General features: G+C 40.4%; 2 protein-coding genes across 5 annotated transcripts in view; both read right to left on the bottom strand.

Moving 5' to 3' along the window:
- Nucleotides 1-24,863, bottom strand: part of LOC146559773 (syntaxin-1A-like) — a 96,108-nt gene that overhangs the window by 26,465 nt on the left and 44,780 nt on the right. The gene's annotated exons all lie outside the window — the stretch shown is intronic.
- On the bottom strand, nt 4,739-7,323 carry LOC146559774 (uncharacterized). 2 transcript variants are annotated; one of them, XM_085243503.1, is made up of 5 exons: nt 7,136-7,323; nt 6,710-6,801; nt 6,137-6,331; nt 5,972-6,048; nt 4,739-5,715 (listed from the first exon to the last, which is right to left on the bottom strand). In XM_085243503.1, the coding sequence occupies exons 1-5, from the start codon at nt 7,284-7,286 to the stop codon at nt 5,076-5,078; spliced, it is 1,155 nt and encodes a 384-aa protein (XP_085099629.1). In that variant the 5' UTR covers nt 7,287-7,323; the 3' UTR covers nt 4,739-5,075. The 2 variants fall into 2 exon arrangements, with proteins under 2 accessions (XP_085099629.1, XP_085099630.1); XM_085243504.1 differs by lacking the exon at nt 6,710-6,801 and having other exon boundaries at nt 7,136-7,311.

Raw genomic sequence — 24,863 nt, forward strand, 5'->3', positions numbered from 1 at the left:
TGGCAGGTCAAAATGTATGTTGGTGCCAATCTTTGGTCCATCTAAAGGCCTACTTATAATGACAATCACATATTACTTCAACTGGTTTTTTGTGGAAATATTTAGTTTCGTTTTTTGGTTTTTGGGGCTTATAACACAGGGCGCTCATGTAATAACACTGGGATTTGAAGGGTTAAAACAACGAAAATATAATTAAAACTTTACATGAATATTTCAGGGAGAAGTAGTTTTACAAGGTTGGCTAATTTAAAGTGGAATAAAATATGGATATATGGTCTTTTTATGGCGTGGCTGAGAATGGTCCCTAGGGTGATGGGTGTGAGTTTTTTAAAGGATGGCAGGAGGGTTAATGCTTCTTTTCTATAGGGAGTAACTACATCCTCCCTTTTCTCTTGCAGTCTTTCGTCTTCTTTCCAGGTTTACACTGTTAAATATTCACATTTATATTATAGAGACAAAGATACAGATCAATGAGTGTGGAGCCGGTGCAGAGCCAAAGAGTGGCAGGACCACTACAAGCTAAAGAATGGCCACACAAATAGTGGTGGAGACCCTAAGGGGCTTGCACATGTTAACTGCAATAGGTACCGTTTCTTTTTTCTTCTTCCTACAGAGCACTGCCATGAAGAAAAATCAAGGCATTAGTTTGTGTGCCAAAGTAAGTAATGATCTTACCTGGTCCTACCTGGTCCTACAAAGGACGGCACTTTTGATCTTTCCATAAACCAGGCCGTCCTGCCTAGACAGACCAGAACACGCTTCTTGAGCCTTACCTGTCAACCGACACAGCAACATCACCCCCCACACATCTTGAGGCCACTGCAGTGCAGTTGCCAGGCGTTCGAACACACTGAAAAAGCTGTGAACACTGGATTCACAGAAGTCTGGAACCAGGTGAATGTTATTGCTCACAAACGAGCCTCTAGACACCTGTACACTAGCAGCTGTGTCAACCATTTTGGGGATGGTGAAGGGTTAGAAACACACCACCTAATTAGGACCACTGCCACACCCGTCTGCCAACTCACGCAGACTACCCAATAATTAACCGATTAATGGAAAACTACACAACTTACTTTAACTGACCAACTTACCTCTTGCAGTATACACTAAACAAACACAACTTACCCAGTTCCTAAGCACAACAAACTTTACCTACCTATCTTCTGGAGCGTGCTGGGCTCGAGGCAACTTGAAAGGCAGAACTTCAGCGACCAGGCCCTGAATTGCCTACCCCCAACAGGGAACTAATCCCCGCCCAGGATTACTCCGAAAATAAAAAAGGCAAAACAACAAAAGAGTGCCCGAAGGAAGAACTTAAAACAAAGCTCAGCTGGACACTCACCTAACTAAACTGGGAAGTTGTGAATCTCTAAAAAGGTGACAAAGTGAGATAATCAAAAAAAACCCAAATCCAACACAGAACTCCCTTTTCAACGATCCCGGACGAGCCCCCACTTGTTACGTTCCCCTGGGGGGGGGGGGGGGGGGTCTAGGCAGTGAGGGGGAAGTAACAAAAGTGACCGGGTCAGAAAAAGGAGTCAAGGAGGCGAAACAGTTTAAATAAAACAGTTTTATTGAAGTAAGTCAACTAAAAGAGACGGACAAGCCGTTATCACCATAAAACACCAACAAAACACAAACAAAACTCAGGCGTTGGTCAAATAAAGCAAAAAGTCAAAAGGAAAGCGCAGCTCACTAGCTGGACAACACACTACACAGCTCACTAGCTGGACAACACACTACACAGCTCACTAGCTGTACCCACACAAAATGGCACTCTGGCCCAGAGCTCACCCTGCTCTGGGCTTAAATACCCTTAATTGCTGATGGGAGTCAGCTGTACAGGAGGGAAAGGTGGCACCTCAGGCAGGAGGTAGTGGGACACGCCCACACAGGCACCCTCAGGAGAGAGAGAGGCCCTGCTAGGGCCGTAACAGACCCCTGGTGAGGACAAAGATGTGATCGTAGCAATAAATCAAATCACGATGGATGAAAAATCTGGCCTACAACAAGATGAATTTAGTATATTTTAGTATATACTGTATAAATTTGATATAGATGATGGAGTTACTAATACATTTAAAATCTCTGCCGGCAGTTTGTACTGATCGTTTAATACGCAGAAAATGTTCAAATGGAGAAAACAGCGGGTACTAGAACTGGAACAACTGGTGTAGCTTTGATCAACGATGAAGACTTGAAACATTTGCTAGTTTCAGGTCAAATCAGTATAATATGTTACAGGAAACAGGGAAAAAGGTAAAATTTCTCTTGTCACACCTTCCCAATGCTGGCTAGTCATTAGATTGCCTTGGCAACAGGTATAACCTACTGTCTTTACTGTGCTACTCTAAATTTTCTGAACCCGCAACAGTAGCCTAAGTGTATGATAATCAGACACATTTTTACATTCAAATGTTTACAAGAGGGACCAAAGATGGCATCATTTGCTGAAGAGAGTGAGGGTCTTGGAACAGAGCACTCATGAGGATTCACAGAAAGGGAAGGTCAGCACTAAGTGGAGAGCATAAAGTGTTAAACATGCCCATCCATGGGCATGTTTAACACTTTATTTTGTGAGCACAAAGGAAGTTTTTCTCTTCAGTGAAACCTTCAAAAGTCAGCAGCAGTGAAGGACCCACTCAAGTGCTTTCCATGTTCAGGTTATCACAAATGTGAAAAAGGCACTGGAAATACATTTATTTTCTGTAGCAGTCAAATTTGTGGCTTTTTCCATGTAAAAGGGCCACTGAAGCATTAACCATTGCCTGTTTAAAGGCTGAATACATCCATTTACACTGAAGAGAATTCATCTTTTTTCATATATGGATCTACATTTTCTTATAAATGTGCAGAAGTGCATTTTCATAATTTTTTCCATGTGCATTCATCACCAACACAACCTCAATTAACCTCAATTTATTTAGGGCATGCTATAGACTACTTGCACTAGGGCATGTGACGTATTTCCGTTTCCAAATAGTACCGCTTGTGCGTTTCCGGTACGTTTGCTTATCTATCGGTAGCTATGCTAATGTCGCTTCAGAATGAGTATAAAAAGGAAAGTATTTAAAACAGAACATTTTCAAAAACAGGAGAAGAAATACTCCGAGCATTGCTGTGTCCCACTTTGTTCAGCTTCAGCCAAATTTAATGGCATACTAAGTTTTCATGCCTTTCCGACCCATTCCGACTTGAGAAGACAATGGCCGGTAAACATACGCCGGGATCATTTCACGATCACCTCTCACACCAGGGTCTGCTGCAGACACTTTGCCAGTGATCAACTCATAGAGCCAACAACCCTCGATGGTCGAAGGAGGCTTATTAAAGGTGCTGTACCAACACTTTTTGAGTGGAATGGCTATAAAGTTGAACCACCGCGGCGTAGTGTTTGGGAGAGAACGGAGCGACGCCCTGAACTAGTTCCTCCTGACGATCAAGAAGAGCAAAGTCTTACAAGAGATCATGACTACTGCTCAGTCCCTGAGCCGTCTGCATTGGACATATCTGCATCAGCTGCAGAAGACCTGTCCAAAGACGTGGAGACTCTGAGGAAGGAAATACAGGAGTTACGTGTCCAGCGAGAATTTGGGTTACAGCGTTTTGCTGGCTCCGACACTGACATCCGATTCTATACCAGGTACACCTAAGTTCTATTCAAGCTAACTGTTTAAAATATACCAAGGTCACCATCAGTTAAATTTCGAAAGTTTTTCCAGTCTTAATGAAAACAAAATAGATATTTACTTTTCATCTCTAATCTGTATGCTGGTTCGGTTAGTGACAAGGAACTATTCAAACAATCAGGCATTGCTGAGAAGTTGACTGAAGACATGGCAGTGATGGTAGATAAGGGCTTCCTAATCACTGATTGTTGTAAATGCAAAGTGTACTGCCCACCTTTTCTATCTAAGCAGAAGCAGATGCCAGCATACCAGGTTAAGGAGACGCAGGCCATAGCCAGACTCAGGGTACATGTGGAGCGAGTCATTAGGAGGATCAAACAGAACAAACTTTTTGATAGCATCATTACCATGTCACATGTTTATAATATCAACCAACTGTTTGCAGTGGCATGTATGCTGTCAAATTACCAGAACACAGCATTAGTTAAAAAATGGGTTAAGTGAGACAAGATGGATTTTTCCCAAGACACCAGTGCCAGTAACTTATGGAAAATGACCTGCAGCTGAGGCCACTACAGTTGCATTTCTTCCTTCTCAGCTGACAATACTTGATTACAGAACTGGTACTTGAGTGCTGATAGTTGAGTTTCAGTTATTGATAATTCAAATTCATTGCAAATGTTTAATGTTAATAATACTGTTTAATTATATTACTATATTACTATTCAGATTCAACAAAACTGTTTATCAAAATTATAAAGTAAATCACTAAATCGTTTTAAAATCATAAGTGACATTGAGCTTTTGGAACATCAAAAATACCATTTGTCATTTTCTACAGTTCAGTTGTGTTATTGTCTAAATGTATATCAGTATGCTAGGCATGGAGTTTTAAATACTTACCATGTAAATAAGTTCTGCACAAATTCAACGTTTTAATGTGTGTTTTTAAAAATTAAATTGATGCCATTGCTTAAATAACAGTTTATTGATGTCACATAAAGGTAACATGTAACAACAAAAGAATTCATGAAATATATTGAAAATAAAACATCAGTTATTTTGTTCCAGCCAGCCTGAAGGATCTGTTTTTCTTTTTGCTATGTTTTCACTGTTCATTTTTTCAAACAAAGGTATCTTGGCATATATATGTAAAAAAAGAAATAGTCTGCCTTTTCTCTGATTGCATTGTGCACATCTGTATCCATGTATATTCTTTGCACTAGGTAGTCCTCTTGTGCCCACACAACAAAGTCACACCACTGCATCCCACTGATGAGCAGTTGTCCTTGCACTTGCCAGTAATATGCGTGGCTCTTTTTTAGTTTAGGGGTACCACATTCCATCTGCACATATTTGCAGTCAATAAAGTTTTGTACATTGGGACATTTGAATTCGACGAAGCCAAACTGGGGGTATTCATTGGGGTCAAAAACAACACCATCAGGAGATGCAGCAAGCAATGGGGTGAATGACCAGACCACAGGGTGAGTAGTTAACATTCATTAGCCTACTATACTCTGCTGCTATTGCAGGCTCCATCTCAGTTCCTCTCCTCATGTCTGCTGTCTGCCTTGTTCCCTTCAATATACGCTCTGCTAGTGACTCGGCCGAGCTCTGGCCTCTGACGTGACACACCTCCCGAAACCTAGAGGCAGTCACTCTGGGCCTGCGGAGCTGATGCCACTCAGACGAAGAGCTTTGCTCACGTGTAGCTTCCTCTATTTTGTGAGCCATTTCCAGAGTTACAGACAAGCTTTTCAGATGCAGAAGCTCTTCTTCTGAGCACACAAACACACAATCTGATGGCAAGATGTCATACCCCTCCAGAGGCAAGTGCGGTGTTGGTGGTGCATCGCGGTGTAGTGTGATGTACCGGGTTGTCAAAACCGGCTGCTGATATGACAGAACACTGCCCTCCTGCACCAGCCCAAAGGCACTTTCCACAAGGGGCTTGTCAGGTCTCATGTTCATTGTGGTCACAAGTGGCCTGTCCTCAATATTAAATTTTGCATATGCCTCCGTTATTCTGAACAAGCAGGGATCTGGTAACGGACCCACCATGCCTCTGTAGAAGCCACTCCTAAAGAAAACATCAATGACAATAATGTAAGGAAGAAGGTTGTTATACTGAACAACAACTAAACTAAAAACTAAAAGGTGTAAAACAGTGGTGCATAAGTTAGAGACTGGGATGTATATGTACATGACTGAGTTAGCCGTCTTCAGAAAGTGTAATGTTGTATGTAAATTAATACCTATTCTGACACATGTATGTATGAAAAAAATAGCAACATACATTTGTAACACGTGAAACCAAATTTTACAAATCTAATTACCGTACTCCAGTCTGGGCCATCCTATTTGGTACTGGCTTAGTGAAGATCATGGAGTTGATGGGTCCTGGCTTCACACCCTAACAGAAGACACATTTACTATGGATGGTGTTGCTGTTCATATGTAAACATGGACTAATTCAAAAACTTTAACCTCATTTAAATTACCACTGTCCATGGCTTGTGCCATTGCTGTTCAGATTCCGTGCAGCTATGCACAGGGGGGACAACCGGCACTCTGAGTTGTGAGTAGTGTGCTGTTTGGAAGAGCAGTGCCACTGTGTGATTGCACATAACAGCGCCTGCCACACAGGAGCACTGGCTATGTGTCAGTATCACCGGCGATGAATCCAGAAGCTTAATCTAAGAAGAAAGAACGAAAATTAAAAATGTAACATCTTCATGGAAGAGCCGAACAGGAACATAGTTCAGTGTTATGGTTACGCACCCTCCTGAATGCTTAGTGTTTCCTTCTCTCCCTATTAAAACAACTTAACCATGCTTGATAACTGTAATAACTTAGATTGTGTATATTTGCAGTATTAACTTGTTGTCAAATGTTTCTGATCACCCAAACACACGTTGATTTAACTATCTGACTAGTCAAATTAGGAGTGATAAAGCAGGGAGACAAGGAAAACATTCAAGTTGATGGGCCTTTAGGAATGAACTTAACTAATGCTTAAATGAACTGAACCCCACTGAACGGGGATTAACAACTTTACACAGCTTCCTGCCTACACTTAGTCTGTGTGGTGCCTCACTCTTCCTCATTGACCTGTAGCACAGGGCTCTCACACCGACCTCCCCTGACAACCTGTCTTTATTGGACACTGAATAAAGATACAAGTACCATTAGCATTATTTCTGTATTACTCATTTCAGCATGTCTTAAACATATATATTTTACACTTAGCAAGAGTAGCATTAGGTAGTTAACTACCTCCATAGTTAGCCAACTACCTAACGCCATTATAACAGTGTCTAACTACAAAAGTGACATTAGTTAAGAAAACCTCAACTATAGTTTAGGACGACATAAAACACCGTTTAAGAAAACATGTAATGTAGAGAACTGACATCAAATGAAGGACATAGCGGAGTAACGTAGTGTTTGCATTTGACGTTAGCTAGCGTTTCTTTGTCGGTTAATTTACGTTTTCTTACCTTCGTAGTTGTGTATATATGATGCAGCATATAACTTAAATCCTTTATCTAATTTGCTGGCGGGGGTAGTCGTCACTCTGCAAATCCGATGAACATCGGTGATGTTCAATTTTGGGAGCTCTTGTAGGCAGCGAGTGTAGAACGTCGCCATGGTTTAACCGCACCGGAAGCACTGGGGCAGGACTACATAGAACGCGTAAGTGTTAGTGCAAGTAGTCCATTTCGTTGTTACAGTGAAATAATTGCATGGCCTCATATTAGAAAGTACGTTGTTAATCATTTGCTTTATGACAACGACAGCAGTGGAGGAAGTAGCAGGGAGATAATAACATTTACAGTGCTGTGAAAAAGTATTCGCTTCCTTCCTGGCTTCTTAGTTTTATGCATATTTATCACACTTAAATGTGTCAGATCATCAAACAGATGCTAAAATTTAGGAAAACATAACCTGAATAAATACAAAGTGCAGCTTTGAAAGCATTATTTCATTTATTAAAGGACAAAAAAGCTCTTCGATCTTACTTGACCCTGTGTGAAAAAGCACTTCCCTCCTAAACCAGATAAGAACTCCAATCAAGATCTGTGATAATTGTGAGTTTGTCACATCACTGTGTAGGAATTGTTGCCCAATGTTCTTTGGAGATTTTTTTTTGAATTGCCGCCTCTGTGATGCCAAAAACAACCTGACCCATCAGGGCATGGACAGAACACCTCTGGTTTCATCTGGAAATACAAATCATTTGAGTCCCGCAAGTTGTTGTGCAGGATCTCTGCTGATGCTACTTGTTCTATTAACCTTCCCTAAAACGCTCAATAGGTCTGAGAACTTGACAGTTTGGAGGCCAAGTCAACAGCATCTTGGTATTTTGTATTTCTTTGTATTTCTTAGTTTTTGAAGTATAGCAGGATGAAATGTGACAATGAAAACTGCCATTTCCATAAGTTTGGTACACATCCAAGCTTTATTGTGTTTACACAGGTGCATCCACTTACAGGTATCCACAGGAGCTGTTGCAAATTCCACTTAAATCTTCTTACAACTGCCCTAATGCAAATTAGTGTTAGCTTAAAAATGCTGTTTAAGGGTTAAAGTAAAGTGCTACCCATTGCTTCAATTTTCACTACGGAGGGGAGAAAAAAAAAAAGTCAGAGAAAATGGAAAAGCTTTCACACATATTCCCTCTCTCTATCACACACACACACACACACTACCCTGGAGCATTAACTGCCATTTTTAGCACATTGCAAGGGGGTGAGAAACTCATTTATCATCTTAATGCCATAAAAGAACCAAATCTCCATATGTTAACAAGCTGTAGGAGGCCAGCATGAATAAAAGATTCTTCTAAAAAGTTATTCCGGTCAACCTATTCAATCAAAACAAACCGCCTGCAGTAGTTCTTTCTAATGAGTTTGTTTCTGCGTAGTTCCCTCCTTTTTAAAGCTGAATAAATCACAACGATAAATAACGGCCAGTTTTAGCCCCACTAAACTAAAATTCGTGCTAAACATCTGAACCCAATTAGAGACACAGCCTCAGTGGATAATTTGATTACACAGTACGAGGAATACTTCAATCACTGCTACATGTTCAATTACTGAAATATAATATTTGCACATATCTCTGATGGGAAAGAAACTGAGAAATGTGAAATCATCATCATCTCTTCCTCTGAAGCTACAATACAGATCCATATTATATGAATGCTCCTCATGGCAGTCTGGGATATAATTTTAATGATTACGGACAGTCAGAAAAGCCCACATGGATGGCAAACTGAACTCTGAAAGGAGAATGTTATATTTGGATTTTAGTGACACTGAATAATACCATTCATACCATACCATTTCATCTAAATCCTAATCAGGAGCTCATTCAAACAAACCCTCACTGATGCGATAATGCAAAAGATGGTAAACCATTTATAGACTGATCAGCAAAGCACTACAAGACTTTAATCTGCTTAACAGATGCATTTCCATATCAGCCTGTGGTACGTACAGCTCAGTGAGACAAAGCTGTGGACACACAGAGTGCTGGCTGATAGGTGTCATTTCACATACAGCATTTTTGTTTTGTTTGTTTTTAAACAGCAAAGTGGAACATTTTCATTACACGGACAGCAAACACACTGATCACCCTAAAGTCTAGCTTCAAACACATCAAGAATAAATCTGAATCTTTCTTTTTTTTTTACCAATAAATTAAAAAAAAAAAAGAAAAGCCAACAATAAATTTATTGTATCACCAAAGACTTCCTTAAAGCTCAAGCCTGAAAAGCCTTTTCATGATGTGTATCACTGATCCAGACGCACATCCTTGCAGGAGATTGTGTTTAAGAAATGCCAGAAAATACCTGTTTCAGTAAACGAAATGAAACAAAAAAAATTTAGGATATATTCAAGCGTCTTTTTGAAATGTGATGCACAAACACTGGGCAAAAATCCAATTAATAGCAACTGAAAGATGTAGAACGAGAACCTCGGGAATAGAACCGTGAGCACAGGATCATTTTCCAGATAAAAAAAAACAAAACAAAAAAAACTCATAATGGAAAGACTCACTCTCTTGAGTTTACAAAAAGTAGATGTGGAAGAAAAGAAGGGGGTTTAAAATTGTTCTTTTAAGAGGACTATGCATATAAAGTGAGATCATGTATTCTGTCCCTTCATTTACATTTGTAAGTCTCTATTTCATAAAAGAAATTAAAGGTGGGAAAAAACACAGAATTAATGTAAGTCTACCATATCAACACTCTCCAGCTACAATAAATAATAACCTACCAATGTTTTTAAGAAAAGAAAAAGAAAGCACAAGTTAGAGTACCAAGAAATAGCTACTCCACTCAGGAAATGAGCAATTGGGAACTAGATCCTTGGTATGTGTTTGAATAAGCCCATATCGCTTGCAATTAATTTTGCTGCCTGTGGCAACAGCAAATACTGAGTTTGTCAGGGTCAAACACTAAGGTGGTGGGCTGAGAGCTTCAAGGCAAAATAACAGTGTATGTGCTATGTATGCATGTGGACATGTGCACACTTCTTCATAAGGCTGATTAGTTTCAGTTGTGTAGGACTGAACAGATCACCGATACATGACATCAGGCAGCTGCGGGCTAACCTTCTGTGTCATCCCTCATTTTAAATGTCAATATAGCAAGTCTCACTATTGACAACAGCTATATGTTGTGAATATATGTGTAAATAAAAAAAATAACAAATGAAACCAAAACAGACTTTACATAGATTCTCACAGATATGTGAGGAAGAAAAGGCATGAGAAACTCTGCTTCAGTATCTGGTGCAGCCAACTTGTGCCGCAGTAGCTGCTTATCAGTCCTGCACATCAATGTGGAAGAATTTTAACCCATTCGGATCAGAATGGTCAGAAATTTGATCAGAACACATTCATCTTTGAGATGGTTGGTTTCCACACATGAACTGCTCACTTCAGGACATTTAACAACATTTCTGCTGGCTTAAGGTCAGGACTTTGACTTGGTTGTTCTAAAACACCATTGTTATTTTTCTTTGGTAATACAACTGATGTGCTGAGGGTTACTGTCTTGCTGCAAAGCCTGCTGGTAAGATTCAGTTCACAGACATCATCCTTAGAATAGCTATAATATTTCAAAATGTCTTGCTCCATCAATCATGGGCAGCTATTCTTGCACAGTTGTGGCAAAATAAACCCAAACCATGATAATACTATGACAATGGCAGTTTTCATGCTAGAGTGCGGTCTTTGTTCCTTTTCTCCAAACATAAAGTTTCATATTAATTTAATCGGTTCATAAAACATTGTTCAAACAACTTTATGGATTCTTCCTGCGATCTTAAGCAAACTGCAAGATGAGCTTCTTGCAGTCTTCACATACACACCAGTTTCTTTTGATCGTTGACTCATGAACATTAATCAATGTGCGAAGGTCTTTCGTCATTTTGGAGTCTTGAACTTCAATCTGTCTGACTGTGGATGGGTGAAATCTAAAGTCTTTAGAGACAGATTTGTAACATGACTGATTAGCATGAATTCCTCTTACTCTTACTTTCTAAAATGTGTTGGGATTTTGATTGTTCTTGAAATAAAAACATTGTGCTCATTCATAAATGATTACAACTTGAAATAAACCTGTAGGCCCGAGTAACAGGTTGTGATGTGATGTTTGTGAGCGGTTGGTTGAGGTTGTTGGTAGTCACTAGGTAAAACTGTTTGCAAGGAGATACATGGCACACTGAGCCTAAAATCTCTCTGCGATTGCTTTGGCCACTAGCAGATTGCTGCAGTCGCTTGTAGTTTGCATGGAAGACACTGAATTGCCTGCAAACCCGCTAACTATTCACAGGGGATTTTTTTCACGTTTGAAAAAGGGAGCAACAAATCAGAGAATGTCTGCCTTCAAAAGTCGCACCTTTTCAAGCGCGTGATAGTGATAGAATCGTTTTTACTTCAATCGTCTCTGTTTGAGGGCTTAATTTAAAAAAAACTTTCATCATTCATATGTAAAAAAGTATAATATTGTAAATTCATTGTTTAATTGGGTTCTATGAGTTTTAGAACTAGTAATAAAATCTGCTGATGTCATATTTATGCAGACCATCCATCCATTCGCTTCCACTTATCCTTTTCAGGGTTGTGGGGGGCGCTGGAGCCTATCCCAGCTGTCATAGGGCGAGAGACAGGTTGCCAGTCTGTCGCAGGGCTAACACACAGGGACAGACAACCATTCTCGCTCACATTCACTCCCGCATGCACACCTATGTCCAATTTGGATTAACCAATTAACCTATCCCCACTAACTGCATGTCTTTGGACGGCGGGAGGAAGCCAGAGTACCCATGCAAACACGGGGTGAACATGCAAACTCCACACAGAAAGACCCCGATGGTGGAATTGAACTCAGGACCTTAGCAACAGTGCTAACCACCGAGCCACCAGGCTGGCTATTTATGCAGACAAACAGCAAATCTCAAACTCAGAGAACAGGACAGTTGTGTAGGACTGAATAGAAAATGATGCCTTCTTCTCCTTGGTGTGTGTTTCTCTTGCTAATTAAGCCACACACAACTACTTCTGCAGAGTTTGTGATAAGACAAACTCAGGGAGAAATAAAATATATATGTAAATTTGTGGACGCATTTCACAAACCAGCAAAAACAGACTGGCTGTATAAAGACCAGGAGCAGGAAAAAGAGCAGATGCAAAGGACGCACACAGTATGTTGGATGATTTGGTCAATGGGAGGACAATGCAAAGCTTTGATTAACAAGCAGATGAAGAAGCAGAAGAAAATATGGACATAGCTTCTGGGATGGCAAAAGTAAGGGAATGCATCAGATTGTTAACTCTGTATTCTTTCCAGTGGGCACCAGCAAAAATGTCAACCTGTAAATTTTGGTTGTATGACAGTCTATAAGAAAAGCTCTCACTGCTCATGTGATCTATGACCTCCAGTTACTCAATCATAAGTTTCAATTATTACAGTGTGATGCGTAGTTTGGATTTTATGCTCTCTATTAAAGCCAAAAAAGGGTGACAAGGGCGGGAACGCTTTACCGTGCACCTAATAAGTGACTGACAAGTTGCAGTTTCTCAGTTTTCTGATCAAACATCAAAATGGGAAGACGCTAAGTTTCTTTTACTTGCAGTCTGATTGTCAGATACAAAAGAGCCTGCAAATGATTTCGTTTAAATGATGGCACAGATCTTCCCAACTTCAATAATCAATCTGAATCAAAAGTTAAACATCACAGATTGCAAGAAATTTGTTATTATACCCATTTATCTTCAATAAAATGAAGAGCCTTTTAATTTGTGGATTCTCCCCCCACTGCAGTTAAGGTTCATCGTTGTGCCCACTTATTCATGTGTTTGCACTACTTCAGAAACTCAGAGGGGTGTGAGGTTATTAACAAGCGTGTCTCTCGGTTCTGTGTAACCATAGCAACCTCCGGTCACCTGTTCGATGAGGTCAGCTACCAGTATTACAGAGAAAATACCATAAAAACTGAGCTTTGTTTGAGGCTGTGTGTGATGTGTTTGTGTGTGTGCATCCTGTGCGTGCGCTAAGGAGTTAGATTAGATTTCCCGCTTGTGGTTACCAAACAGAGGAGGCCAAGCTGCTGAATCAAGTGTCTATTCAGCCTCATTACTGACTGTGTGAAAAGAGGAAGAGTACAGGAGCTGATGAATAAGCAGAGGGAGAGGAGAGAGGGAAGCAAATTAGAGGGCAAAACTGAGGAGTCAATTGAGCTGTGGCATCACACTCCATCCCTCTTCCAGACGCTCTCAAATGAAATCTTCAGGTCATGCTTGTTGCCATCATTAAGACTGTGTTGCTATGGCGATGTCTGCAGTCAGTCCTCTCGCCAGCTTCAGATTGTTTCAAAGTGACAGAGGGAAGGAGAGCGAGAGAGATGCTACAAGGCACGGAGAAATGTAGAAGCTCGGAGAAGAACAGTGTGATCACATATCAAATACACGCAGGAAACACAGGAATGAATTTGTTTTGAAGGGTAATAAAATTAGCTTTTTGCAGGATTTACACTCACGTTACTCTGGTTACTCCAGCTATAATCAATTTATTCACCGCAGAGCAGTCTTATGATTTTAAGTTTTGTTGCAGTTTTTTGTTTCACATTTTGTCGTTTGTACATCTAGTACCCTGTGTTTCATCATCTTTATCTGCCGTTGTTTGTTTATGCATCTCTTTTTTATGTCTGTGTTATAGTAACATCCTGTTTAATTTGGTAACAACTTTTTGGGCATCTTTTACTTCTCGTCTTTACCTTTTAGCCATCTGTGTAATTTCCCACCCAGATCTATTAGGTTTCCCTTGGATCTGGGTTCCCACTTCATTCATCTGCTTTTATAATTTTTCAGGTTTTGTTAAAAATCACAGTAACCATCTTTCCTTCGAATAGTTCCTTTAAGCGTCCCATGATGTTGTTGGCTATTTTACTAATTATTGACGCAAAGCAGAAACAAAACAGATCAGACAGGCGTGCTCAGTTAACTCTTCCCAATTTCAGTCTAGGTATTAAAGTATGTAGTCATTTACAACTTACAACACACTGTTACAACACACACTAAGACACACATATGATTAAATTGGTTAAATAAACAAACCGTTTCTCCCATGTGTAAACGCTGCAGATCTCCACTCCCACTCGCAAAAATAATGAATTAATTTAAAAAGACAAAAAAAAAAAAAAAAAAAACACAAGGAGACACACACACACACACACACACACACACACACACACACACACCAGGCAAGTCAATGACCTTTTTCACAGTGGACTGACAATCACAGAGATTGATGACTTAACAACCAGAACGGTGGAGATTTGAAATGCTCATTTTATCAAATCTGTTACAGGAGTATTTAGTAATATCTTAATAATAACTGTTCCTGACCAAGACATCACGTGACATATAAAACAGCGGAGCAGAACACCATTGAGCTCATCAAGTTAGGGTGGAAATGCATAAAACAAGGCTAATGCAGTAATGCAGTGCTCCGGGCAATTTGCTGTGTGTCTTCCCCTCTTTCCCTGCTTCCTCAACTGTTCCTATCATAATAAAAGGTGCAAAAACCCAATAATGATAAACATTCAAAAACAGTGAAGAAAAGTGGATTAGAAAGAAAAAAGCAAAATGTAAACGTTTATGCCACACTTGCAATATTTTGCCATGCACAGAAAACATCAGTATTGATTTCTTCAGCTGTTGGAAATAAAAAAAAATGTAATATCACTGTAGAAATAATTCCAAAAACGTTTCCTTTAACTTTAAGCTATCAGTGTGAGGCTGTTCCTGATTATCAGATTGATGATATCTCAATTAAAGCTTTGAATCAAAAAGCAGACCTCCTGCAGTGAGCATGTTCTTATCATCCTATCACTTTCCTCAAAGGTGATCATTAAATCGTATCATGTGAACTGAGAAAAAGATCCCAGAATCCTTTCCAACGTTAAGCTTCTAGCCTACATGAACTATTACAGCAGGAGTGTTTAACCCTTCATCAAAACACAATCCGAGGTTGCTTTTCACATAACATGGGTAACATGACACTGACAAGATACCAAGCTGCTTCTGTTTCCTCCTCTCTGATGCAGGGTCAATTGGTGCCATTCCAATCTCTAACTTGCAGCTATTTATCTTCTTCTTCATCTCTCTCTCTCTCTCAGCTCCCTCTGTAAATATATTACCAGTCCTTTGTGCGTTTGCTCCGCTTATTGATCGTCTAGAGTCCAGATGCCTGATGTTTCAGAGAGACAGTGTGAGCTCATCCCTCAAATATTACTGACATTTGCCTTACTCCAGAAATGCTGTCCTAACATGGATAATGGCAAACGGAAAGCACAGTTACAATTTAACCACTAAAGTACTATGCATACAAGAAGTGTTTAAAAATAGAGCTCCTTCCTTCCTTTCCTGGGTTAGATTTGAAATCTCTGAGTACGGACTTATTTCTTTCCTGTAACTTTCTGTGTTACAGGAAAGAAATAATATTGTGTTTGGAGGAAAGAGAAAATGGCAACTGCACTCTTCATCCTGTTATTTTTTTATTTTATTTGGTACTTTACAATTTACGGCACTTCTCATGTGTAAATGAGTGAACACCATCAATAGCTGCCTGGAGAGCTCGTCATAAAAATGATTCTGAATGATACTGGGCCTGCCCCCTGCATCGCTACGACAGACGACTTTTCTTTTTTCCTTCCAGCACGGTCATTCATAACAACTATAACGCATTTGATTTTCAATACAGTCAGACAGCACGTCAAAGAGAATATGGGTCCTTCTATAAAGCTGTTGGGGACTAATGCTGTGTACTTGAAAAGGTTGCAAGAAATCAGATAAATGCACCTTTATGACTTGAGAAGCTCTACAGCCAACTCCTCATCTTAGCTTTGGTTGGACTGGTTCCTACTTGTTCTTACAAGTAGCATCTAATGTAGCTGCTGCTAGCAGCAGACCAAGCAGGGTCTTTTTTAGTCAGGTGCCTATACGGAGAAGCCAAATGCCTTCGTTCAAAAGTTTTATGGTCAGACGAGACAAAGACTGAGCCATTTGGTTATAACGAGGTATATTTAGAGCATGGTGGTGGTAGCATCTAAAAGCATCTGATGAAGTTGCAACTTGCTAAAGTCATTAAACATGTTTGCTGTACATTCATTCCACACTGGAAAAAGAACAGTTCAAAGAAATCATTAAAAGCCCAAAGATTACTATTCATTCATTCATTTATTCATTCCTTCCTTCATTCATTCATTCATGTCCACAATAAGTGGGTAGTGGTGCAATGGATCACGGTTGATCCGTAATCAAACCAATCCCACTCCACGGTTCGGTACGCACGTGACCCGAAGATTCAAAAAAGAAGAAAAAGGTCTGCGTATGGTGTGCGTGGTCAGTCTGTCAAGCGATAGCTAAGTGGAGGAGCAGAGGAGTTTGCGGTATCTAAGCAGCCCTTTGCCGCCCAATCCGACCGGGCTAAAGCTATTACAAAAGCTATTGGGGTGTTTAGCTGCAGATGGGAGGTCGTATTCAGTTGTGCAAAACAAGGGGTTTAAACTAGTCAACGCGTTAGTTGACACATTGACGCCGTGCAGCCCCACGCACGGGGCGATCCATGGTAACTAGTTAACGGAGATTTTCCGCGTAATGCAGTTATGACATTAACGTCATTTTAACGAGATTTATGCTGACAGCACTAGTTTAAACTATGATGAAGGTGCTTGAGCCACGCTATGAGATCCCGTCGCGCGTCCACTTCAGTGACAAGATCGCTCCCAGCATGTATGAGCAGGAAAAGTTTAAAGCTATGGCTGAGCTGTCCCACCATCTTCTGTTGCCCTAACTACAAATGGGTGGACCTCCAGGGCAACGGAAAGCTACGTGACCGTGACCTCTCATTATATCACAGCGTAGTGGTAGATAGAAAGCCCTGTACTGCCCTATATTGCACCTTAATTTGTTTTTATATAATTGCGTGGAATAAGTCTTGAGCTGAATGTTTTTTAATAGGTAAAAAAATACTTAAATAAGTAAACGGCGAGTTAAATTTCTGTCTTCTTTTTTTCCCCTGCTGATCCGAAAATTTATCCGATCCGTGACGAAAAAAAAACCAAAAAACATCAGATCCGAACCATGAGACTTTTGATCCGTTGCACCACTATAAGTGGGTGTACACTTGTGATCACAACCGTAAATCAGCTTATGATGCTATAACACTAATCCTGAAAATCTAAAATATTCAATCTCAGAACTCAGTTTAAATGAATATGTCCTACACTCTGTGCTGCAAGAAAACACTGGTCATGTTATCTCTTTGGTTACCGCTCACTGTAGAGCACATAACCTCATTATGTCTCTGCTAACAAACCATTTCCTTCTCTCCAAGAGCCTCCCTTTGCCCTGCAACATCTTCCAAGATGATACGTCAGGGTTATAAAGAATTAATATGGTAATGATATGGTCACTTTGAAACTAATGCAGATCAGACCACTAACCCTGCACGGCATCGCTGATCTGGCTCTACAGTCGAGGACAGAAGGCACTCAGACTGATTTATCCCTGTGTGAATACGTTATCTTACCACCTTTGACCTCCATTGTCTCTTAATGTGTCCCTATTCTTGGTTGCGATAGTCCGCATTACAATAACCTCACTTTCATAGAGATCTTATTATTCAACAGTAAAAAGCCATGTCTTCGGAGGCTATAGCACCACATTATCTCAGCTCAGACATAATGAGGGAGATGTAAGAGAAAAGGAAACAGAGTGAAAAAAGAGAGAAACACAAAGAAAAAGACAGCTGAGGGAGAACAAAGAGAATACAGAAAGCTGGGGGAACTTACACAACACTTTCAAATTCTGGTTGAGGGTGGAGGAGCCTTGGCAAACAGCACTCCGAGGGTGGGAGCAGACCAAAAACTGACTAACTAGAAATAGTAACACTCACAGGCTGCAATTAAAACAAGCATCTCCAGTGCTGTGAGTTGAGGACTTTTAAGATTCAGGGGAAGGATGCTCTTTACAAATTGGAGGCTGAGATGTCAGAGGGTGCAAACGCATAAGTGGCTGGAAAAACAGACTCAGAAATGTTGTCAAATAACCTCTCAAGTATCAGTGTTAAAGGGCAGATTCTCTGCATCCAAGTGCAGATAAGCGTCTACTGCTTTATTGTGTTTCTGAGGTGCATATAACAACTGTACCACTCGTCCTTACTGTTATATTGTAGGGATAACATTCCCAGCACATCACAAAATATGTATAAAAAAAATGCCAATGTGAACACTGACAGAATAGACCGAGTCCCTCTGTTTACATAAATTTCAGCTAATGAGTTTGAGTCTGGCGTTATGATTCATGCAAAACTCTCCAGCCAGGAGATGTAAGAGAAAACAAACATTTAAAGGCCCTTCGCTGGTGTTCTGCTAGCTTTGCATCAGTTTTAACATCACTTTGCTATCTGTGATAAAATATTCACCACCGCTTTTGCATGGTCAATAATGAACCTCGATGCTAAGAGTTGTTTACTAGTGGAGCACCACTTCAAGGTCTTACACCAGGCTGTCTGTCTTAAATGGTTTTAATGGACAGATGAGGAAGGCATGTTAAGTGCACTAGGATCAATCATTCTTCAGGCCTGGCACACAGTCGCTGCTCAGGATTCCTCCCAGAGTCCAAACACTTTGTGGCTTCCTGTGTCATCTAAGTATGGCTTGAATATATTCTCCCTGTGGTGAATGGCGTGGTTGGGATGGTCTTCAACTTTCCCAACTAGGTGTGTTCAGTGGTCATCCATAATGTGCTCCATTTTTGCAACAGGATAGCACATACAGATAATGGAAGGATTGGTAATCTTGAGATTTACTTCTATTCCCAACAACCCAGACACCTGAAAAGCCAAGTGCTAAAAAAAACCCAGCCTGAAATTGTTTTGGTTTTTTTTCCTTTTTGAGCTCTGTGTCTAACAGCTGGTTAGTGCAGCTTTCTGAACTCTTAAAAACTGAGCAGATCAGCTACTTTCCTTCTTGTCTTTTCAAATACAAGTGGATGCAATTAAAATGGGTGCTAGTAGTAAAGTACAGTAAGGAGAGAGGCATGGATAATCCAATCCATGCCTCAGTTTAAAAATCAGCAATTAAACCATTCAGATAATGAGAAGGAAACATTAGCACTGATTTAGGGTGTAAAATCCTTTGCATTTATGATGAATCACTGCTGCTAATTGCTACATGAATAAAATCCATCATTTATGTCCAAGATGCTGAACAGTAAGCACTGGCCATCCTCTCCAAAGCTATACATACTTGACATGTAATGAATAAAAGGTTAAAAAGAAAATGCTGAGGGATTTTCCCAGCATGTCAAAGTCAATTTTACGACTGTTTTTGTAACCGTCTTTGTTTAACGGATCGGGTTGTGACTGGTAGTTTCAGGATCTGCTAGTTGGGTCTCCAACTAGCCAGGACTTTCCCTGGACCAAGCATCTCCCTTCAATTTGACTGACTTTCTGAGTATTATTTAATAAAATCACTCAGTTAATTTAATGCTGCTGTTTGGACGACCTTTTTTTTTTTAAATGGCTTGACCAAGCCATGAAAACAGTAACAATGAACTGCACGTAGCCTACGATGGAAAACAATGTCGAGCTGCAAAAACTGGTCTTATATTTGACAAGTTTCAATTCAATTGATGTTTAAACTAAATGGGTAAATACTTTTATTAAAGCAGCATACATGCAGCTTGTCACACAGCATAAAGAGGCACGAGAAATTAGAAGGAAAGCAAGCAAACACATCCATGTGCCAAAGCACAGTAGAATCAAGCTCTGCTCAGCATCAGCCGAGCTAAACACCTTCTGTAAACATGAACTGTAATCTATTATCAGCTCGTGAACACACTTTAACATTCAGCAGCAGTGAAGCGAGCAGCAGACCATATGAATGGTGGCTTTCAGTTTCCACAGCGGGCGGTAATGCGTTACTAGAAAACACACAATCTCTGAAAGCTACTGATTATCATCCATAACAACCACAATGTCTCAGTGTCACAAACCCTAATGTGGATTAAAAAGGTGCTTTAAAAACACCTGAATACTCCCAACTGAAAATAACTGCATGCCTCACTGTATCCTAGAAATTTCACACTCTCCCGGGACTAACAGAGTGTGGAGGACGTGGATGCAACTGTGTAGGAAAAGTAATGAACGCTGACCTTTTGTTATATATTCTGCCTCACTGATCAAAAAATGAGAAGCTGTGCCCAACAGCCAGTGCGACAAGCTAAAACAAATAATGCAATCATTTAATTGTGAATGGAAAAATCAATAATGTTTCTAAATTTAAATTTGCAGCTTCTCTTCCTGCATTAGAGGAATGCACTCATGAGAACATATGGGCTTAATACACATTATGACACAGATGATTACAGAATCCATCATCATTTGTGAAACTTCTATTCTACGCAGCTGCAGAAAACCGTCCACACAAACACATAATTAACTACAAACAAAAAAGCACACAAACAGCATACGGCAATTCCCCTGAGGTAATTTTCTGTGCTTCATTCAGAGGGGTGGATAAACTGAGATATGGGATAATGTGTAATGCAGGGGCGAAAGTAACACCGCAAAGAGGCTACATGCATGACAATATGTGTGTGCGTATGAATGTAGGATCTACGCCTGTGGAGTTCTTGAGGAAACATCTCGGGCAGTGAAAGTTTGCAGCAAGCAGAAGGGGAAGAAGAGGAGGGATTCGGGGTTGTGAAGCTGGCCAAGCGCGCAGCTCCTGGGGAGATGTGAAATGTTTTTGAAGCCATGGTGGAAGCACAAATAGATTAATAGATCTCTATTAAAACAAACAAAAGTAAATAATCTTACATATTATATAGTACTTCATCAGTAGCAGCAGACTGGATAAAAAAAAAAAATATGGCAGTGTTTTTCCTCTCTCTCTCTTTCAATATAACGCACAACCCACTACTCCCATTTAAATGCTTAGGCCGCTTTATTAGGTACACCTTGCCCTTACTTTTACTTTCAGAAATGCCTTAATTCTTCAAAGCAGATTAAATGAGCTGCTGGAAACAGTGATCAGAGATTTTGCTCCATGTTGACATAAGAGCATCACATAGTTCCTGCAGATTTTTTTTTTGGCTGCACACCCATGATGTGATTCTCTCCCAAAGCTGCACTATTGGATTCGGAACTGGTGACTGTGGAGGCCATCTGAGTGCAGCGCAGTGAAGTCATTATCATGTCCAAGAAACCAATTTTAGATTGTTTAACCTTTGCGACATGGTGTGTTATTCTGTTGGAAGCAGTGATCAGATGATGGGTTCACTGTGGTCACCAAGTGATGGACATGGTAGCAGCAATGATCGGACACTAGTAGAGTTTAAACACTGCTCAACTGGTACTAAAGACAATATCCCCACACCTTTACACCACTACAGGGCCAGAACCGTTGACATAGGGCACAATGGATTTATGCTTTCATGCTGTTTAAATTCTAATCCAACCATCTGAATGTTGCTGGAGAACCTGAGACACAAAAGACCAGGCAACATTTTTCCATTTTTGATGAGCCCGTGCAAATTGTTGCCTCAATTTCCTGTTTTTAGGTGTCACTAGTGGCACCCAGTGTATTCTTCTGATACTGTAGCCCATCTGCCTCAAGATTTGACATCTTCTGCATTCAGAGATGTTTTCCTGCATGCCTGGGTTGTAACAGGTGGTTATTTGAGTTACTGCTACCTTTCTGTCAGCTTGAAACACTCTGGCCATTCTCCTCTGACATCAACAAGATATTTTCACACAGAACTGCCGCTCACTGGATATTTTCTCTGTAAACACCCGTTTTTATGTGGGGGGACTCGCCTATTATGCATCAGCAAGGAGGTAAAGTTTGATTTGATGGGAGGAACCTTCAGAAGCAGAACTGATTCATCTTACCACGGGGGAGGAAAAAAAAAAATCAGTGAATATCAGCAAGACTTTCCATTTTTGATACAGCAGTGAATGAGCGTAGGTCTTGCATGCATTAGATTTCACAATGAAATGCCACTGTGCAATTACTTTTGATGACACACTCCAGCAGAAGCAGGGAAATGTCAAAATCACAATTAGAACCACAGCAGCCAAAACAAAAAAAATGATGTTTTCACACAGGCACGCACAACCACACTCACACACAGATACACATGCAGACCTTATAATGCACAGATAAACGATGAAATTGGAAAAAACAATTGTGTTCCCACCAGGATGAATTGAATCTCTTTTTTGAGATTAGTTTCTCATTAGGTCAACGTTTCAGTTTTACTAAGACTGTGGCTTCTGATCATGAAATAGCAAAACAAATCCATTTCACATCATAAGATTAGCATCTATTATCATGGAAATGTTATTAGTTATTTTAGTGCTAATCATTTAGGGATCCCACCAGCTATTATATGAAGACTTAGCCAGGGACAATGTCCAAAACTCTGAGCCAGCAGATATCCACGGCAGCACATCATGTTTAACGTGACGGGCATTTTTATGAATGCAGATTAATTTAAAAAGCTGCTCCAACACTAAACTGTTGTCAGAAGGTGGTTTTGAAATTGAATTTCATAAATGTTTTCCTTCCTTTGTGGAGAATTTTTATCCAGTGCCTGTTTAAAGAGATTAAGTGCTCCTTCTATCAGCTGTTCCCTTTAGGGGTGGCCACAGTGGATCATCTGCCCACATCTCACCCTATGCAAAGCATCCACATTTGCCACAGCAACCTTCCTTCACTATATGCATGAACCTCTGTGGTCTTCCTCTTTTTTCTCACGCCTAGCAGATCAGTCTTCAACATCCTACTTATCATACTACTTATTAAATTTAGTCATGCCTCAGGTCCCAGAAACAGATAATGTAAGGAAATGTAACAAGAAACACTGATGTAGGGAAATTACTGCTAAACCAAAGCAGTAATATGTAATATGTAAATATATGCACAAAAACACACAGGGTATAAAAATCCTACTCAGCAAACGAATGAGCGTCCTGAATGTACGTTCCAGGTTATTTCAGTCGCCGTCAGTGGTCACAGTGCAACGGGTAGAAAGTACAGAACATAACGACCTACCTGTAATGAACAACCCTGACATTTACATCAATCGTTGATTGATGTACGGTTCTTTAGCATTTATCACAAAGGCGCACACACGGCTCTGATTTCATTCACAGTCATTTCAGTCAGGAAATGACCTGCAGGAGAATTTGTATCATAAATGCAACACCTTTCCTCATTGCTGCTCCGCTCAGTGCGTCCATCTGCACGCTCAGGATAGATAAAGGGCCCATCTGATGCCTGCCGCTGCAAGCACATAGATATATTTGCAGGCGGGAGGGGAGGCAGGGAATAAGTGAGGAGGAAAGGAACATTATTAGTAGGAGGTGTCACTAGCATGAGTAACATCCCCCTTGTGTGAACAAGGGTCAAGATCAATGCCCTGATATAAAATGAGAGAAGAAGAGGTGATGAGAGATTGTGGAGCAAAAAGACAGCAGGAACGATGGATTGAGTATCCAGCACAGACTGAACAAAAGCAATGTAAAGAGGGGCACAAATGGGCAAAGAGACAGCAGAGAAACTGGGAAGTATGAAATATGGTTAACAGCAGCTGAAAAGGAAAATGTAGCAGTAAAGAGTGATGGAGACAGAAAGCAGAAAAACTGAGAAAAATGGAGAAACGGGAAGGTAAGAGATTTCACCGTGAGGGTATAAATGCCCCAAAAGCAGAGAGAGGACGGATTGGTGGAGCGCTTTGAAACATTTTCAAGGTCCTCTGACTTCTACTGAAGTCTCCAGTCTGCACACAGCCTTTCTTGCTCTTTCTGACAAATTTTTCTTTATTTCCTCAATTTCTTTTAAACGACACAGTCATTTTTCTTCTCTTTGTTCAGCGGATTCTGCGACGATTATCCTGCTTTTGGCTGCCGTCGTACATTAGACGGCAAACTGTGACTTTTGGCTTTCTTCTCTTTCTCCTTTCCATTAAAAGCTTCTCTGACTCATTACTGAATCACTGCAGTATTACCCCCTAGGTGAAAACAAGGGGTCAGTCGTAGTAACCTCGGCTGAATGAATCAAGAAATCAAGTCATGGCGAATCACTCTTTCTGGAAATAAGGGAGCAACAAATCGATGGGTAAAGAAAGAAATTAAAACCAACACAACATTTAGTGATTTGTTAAGGTTGTTTTTAAGCCTTCAAAGCTAGATTGAGATCTGAGGATGGTTTTGCACAAGCGGTCTCTACCTAGCCCTGTGGTCGGGCGTATCGTGTGTTTCTGCACTGGTATATTCTCCATTTCTTTTGATGGTTATTTCCCCATTAATGTTAGTTTACATCAGTGTGGTTGGTACTGCACATGGCCTTATCCTTTTACTTTGTTGTAGGCCCCTTTTTTAAATCATTAAACTTGCTCTAGTGGTGGCATCTCTTATTTTATGATTTTGGGCGGTAGGTAACAAATGGTAAATGGCCTGTATTTATATAGCGTTTTACTAGTCCCTAAGGACCCCAAAGCGCTTTACATATCCAGTCATCCACCCATTCACGCACACATTCACACACTGGTGATGGCAAGCTACATTGTAGCCACAGCCACCCTGGGGCGCACTGACAGAGGCGAGGCTGCCGGACACTGGCGCCACCGGGCCCTCTGACC

This window comes from Mchenga conophoros, linkage group LG14 (genome assembly GCF_057382185.1).
Source record: "Mchenga conophoros isolate Kocher_MC1m ecotype Shallow Benthic linkage group LG14, M_conophoros_male_GT1.1, whole genome shotgun sequence".
Lineage (NCBI taxonomy): Eukaryota > Metazoa > Chordata > Actinopteri > Cichliformes > Cichlidae > Mchenga > Mchenga conophoros.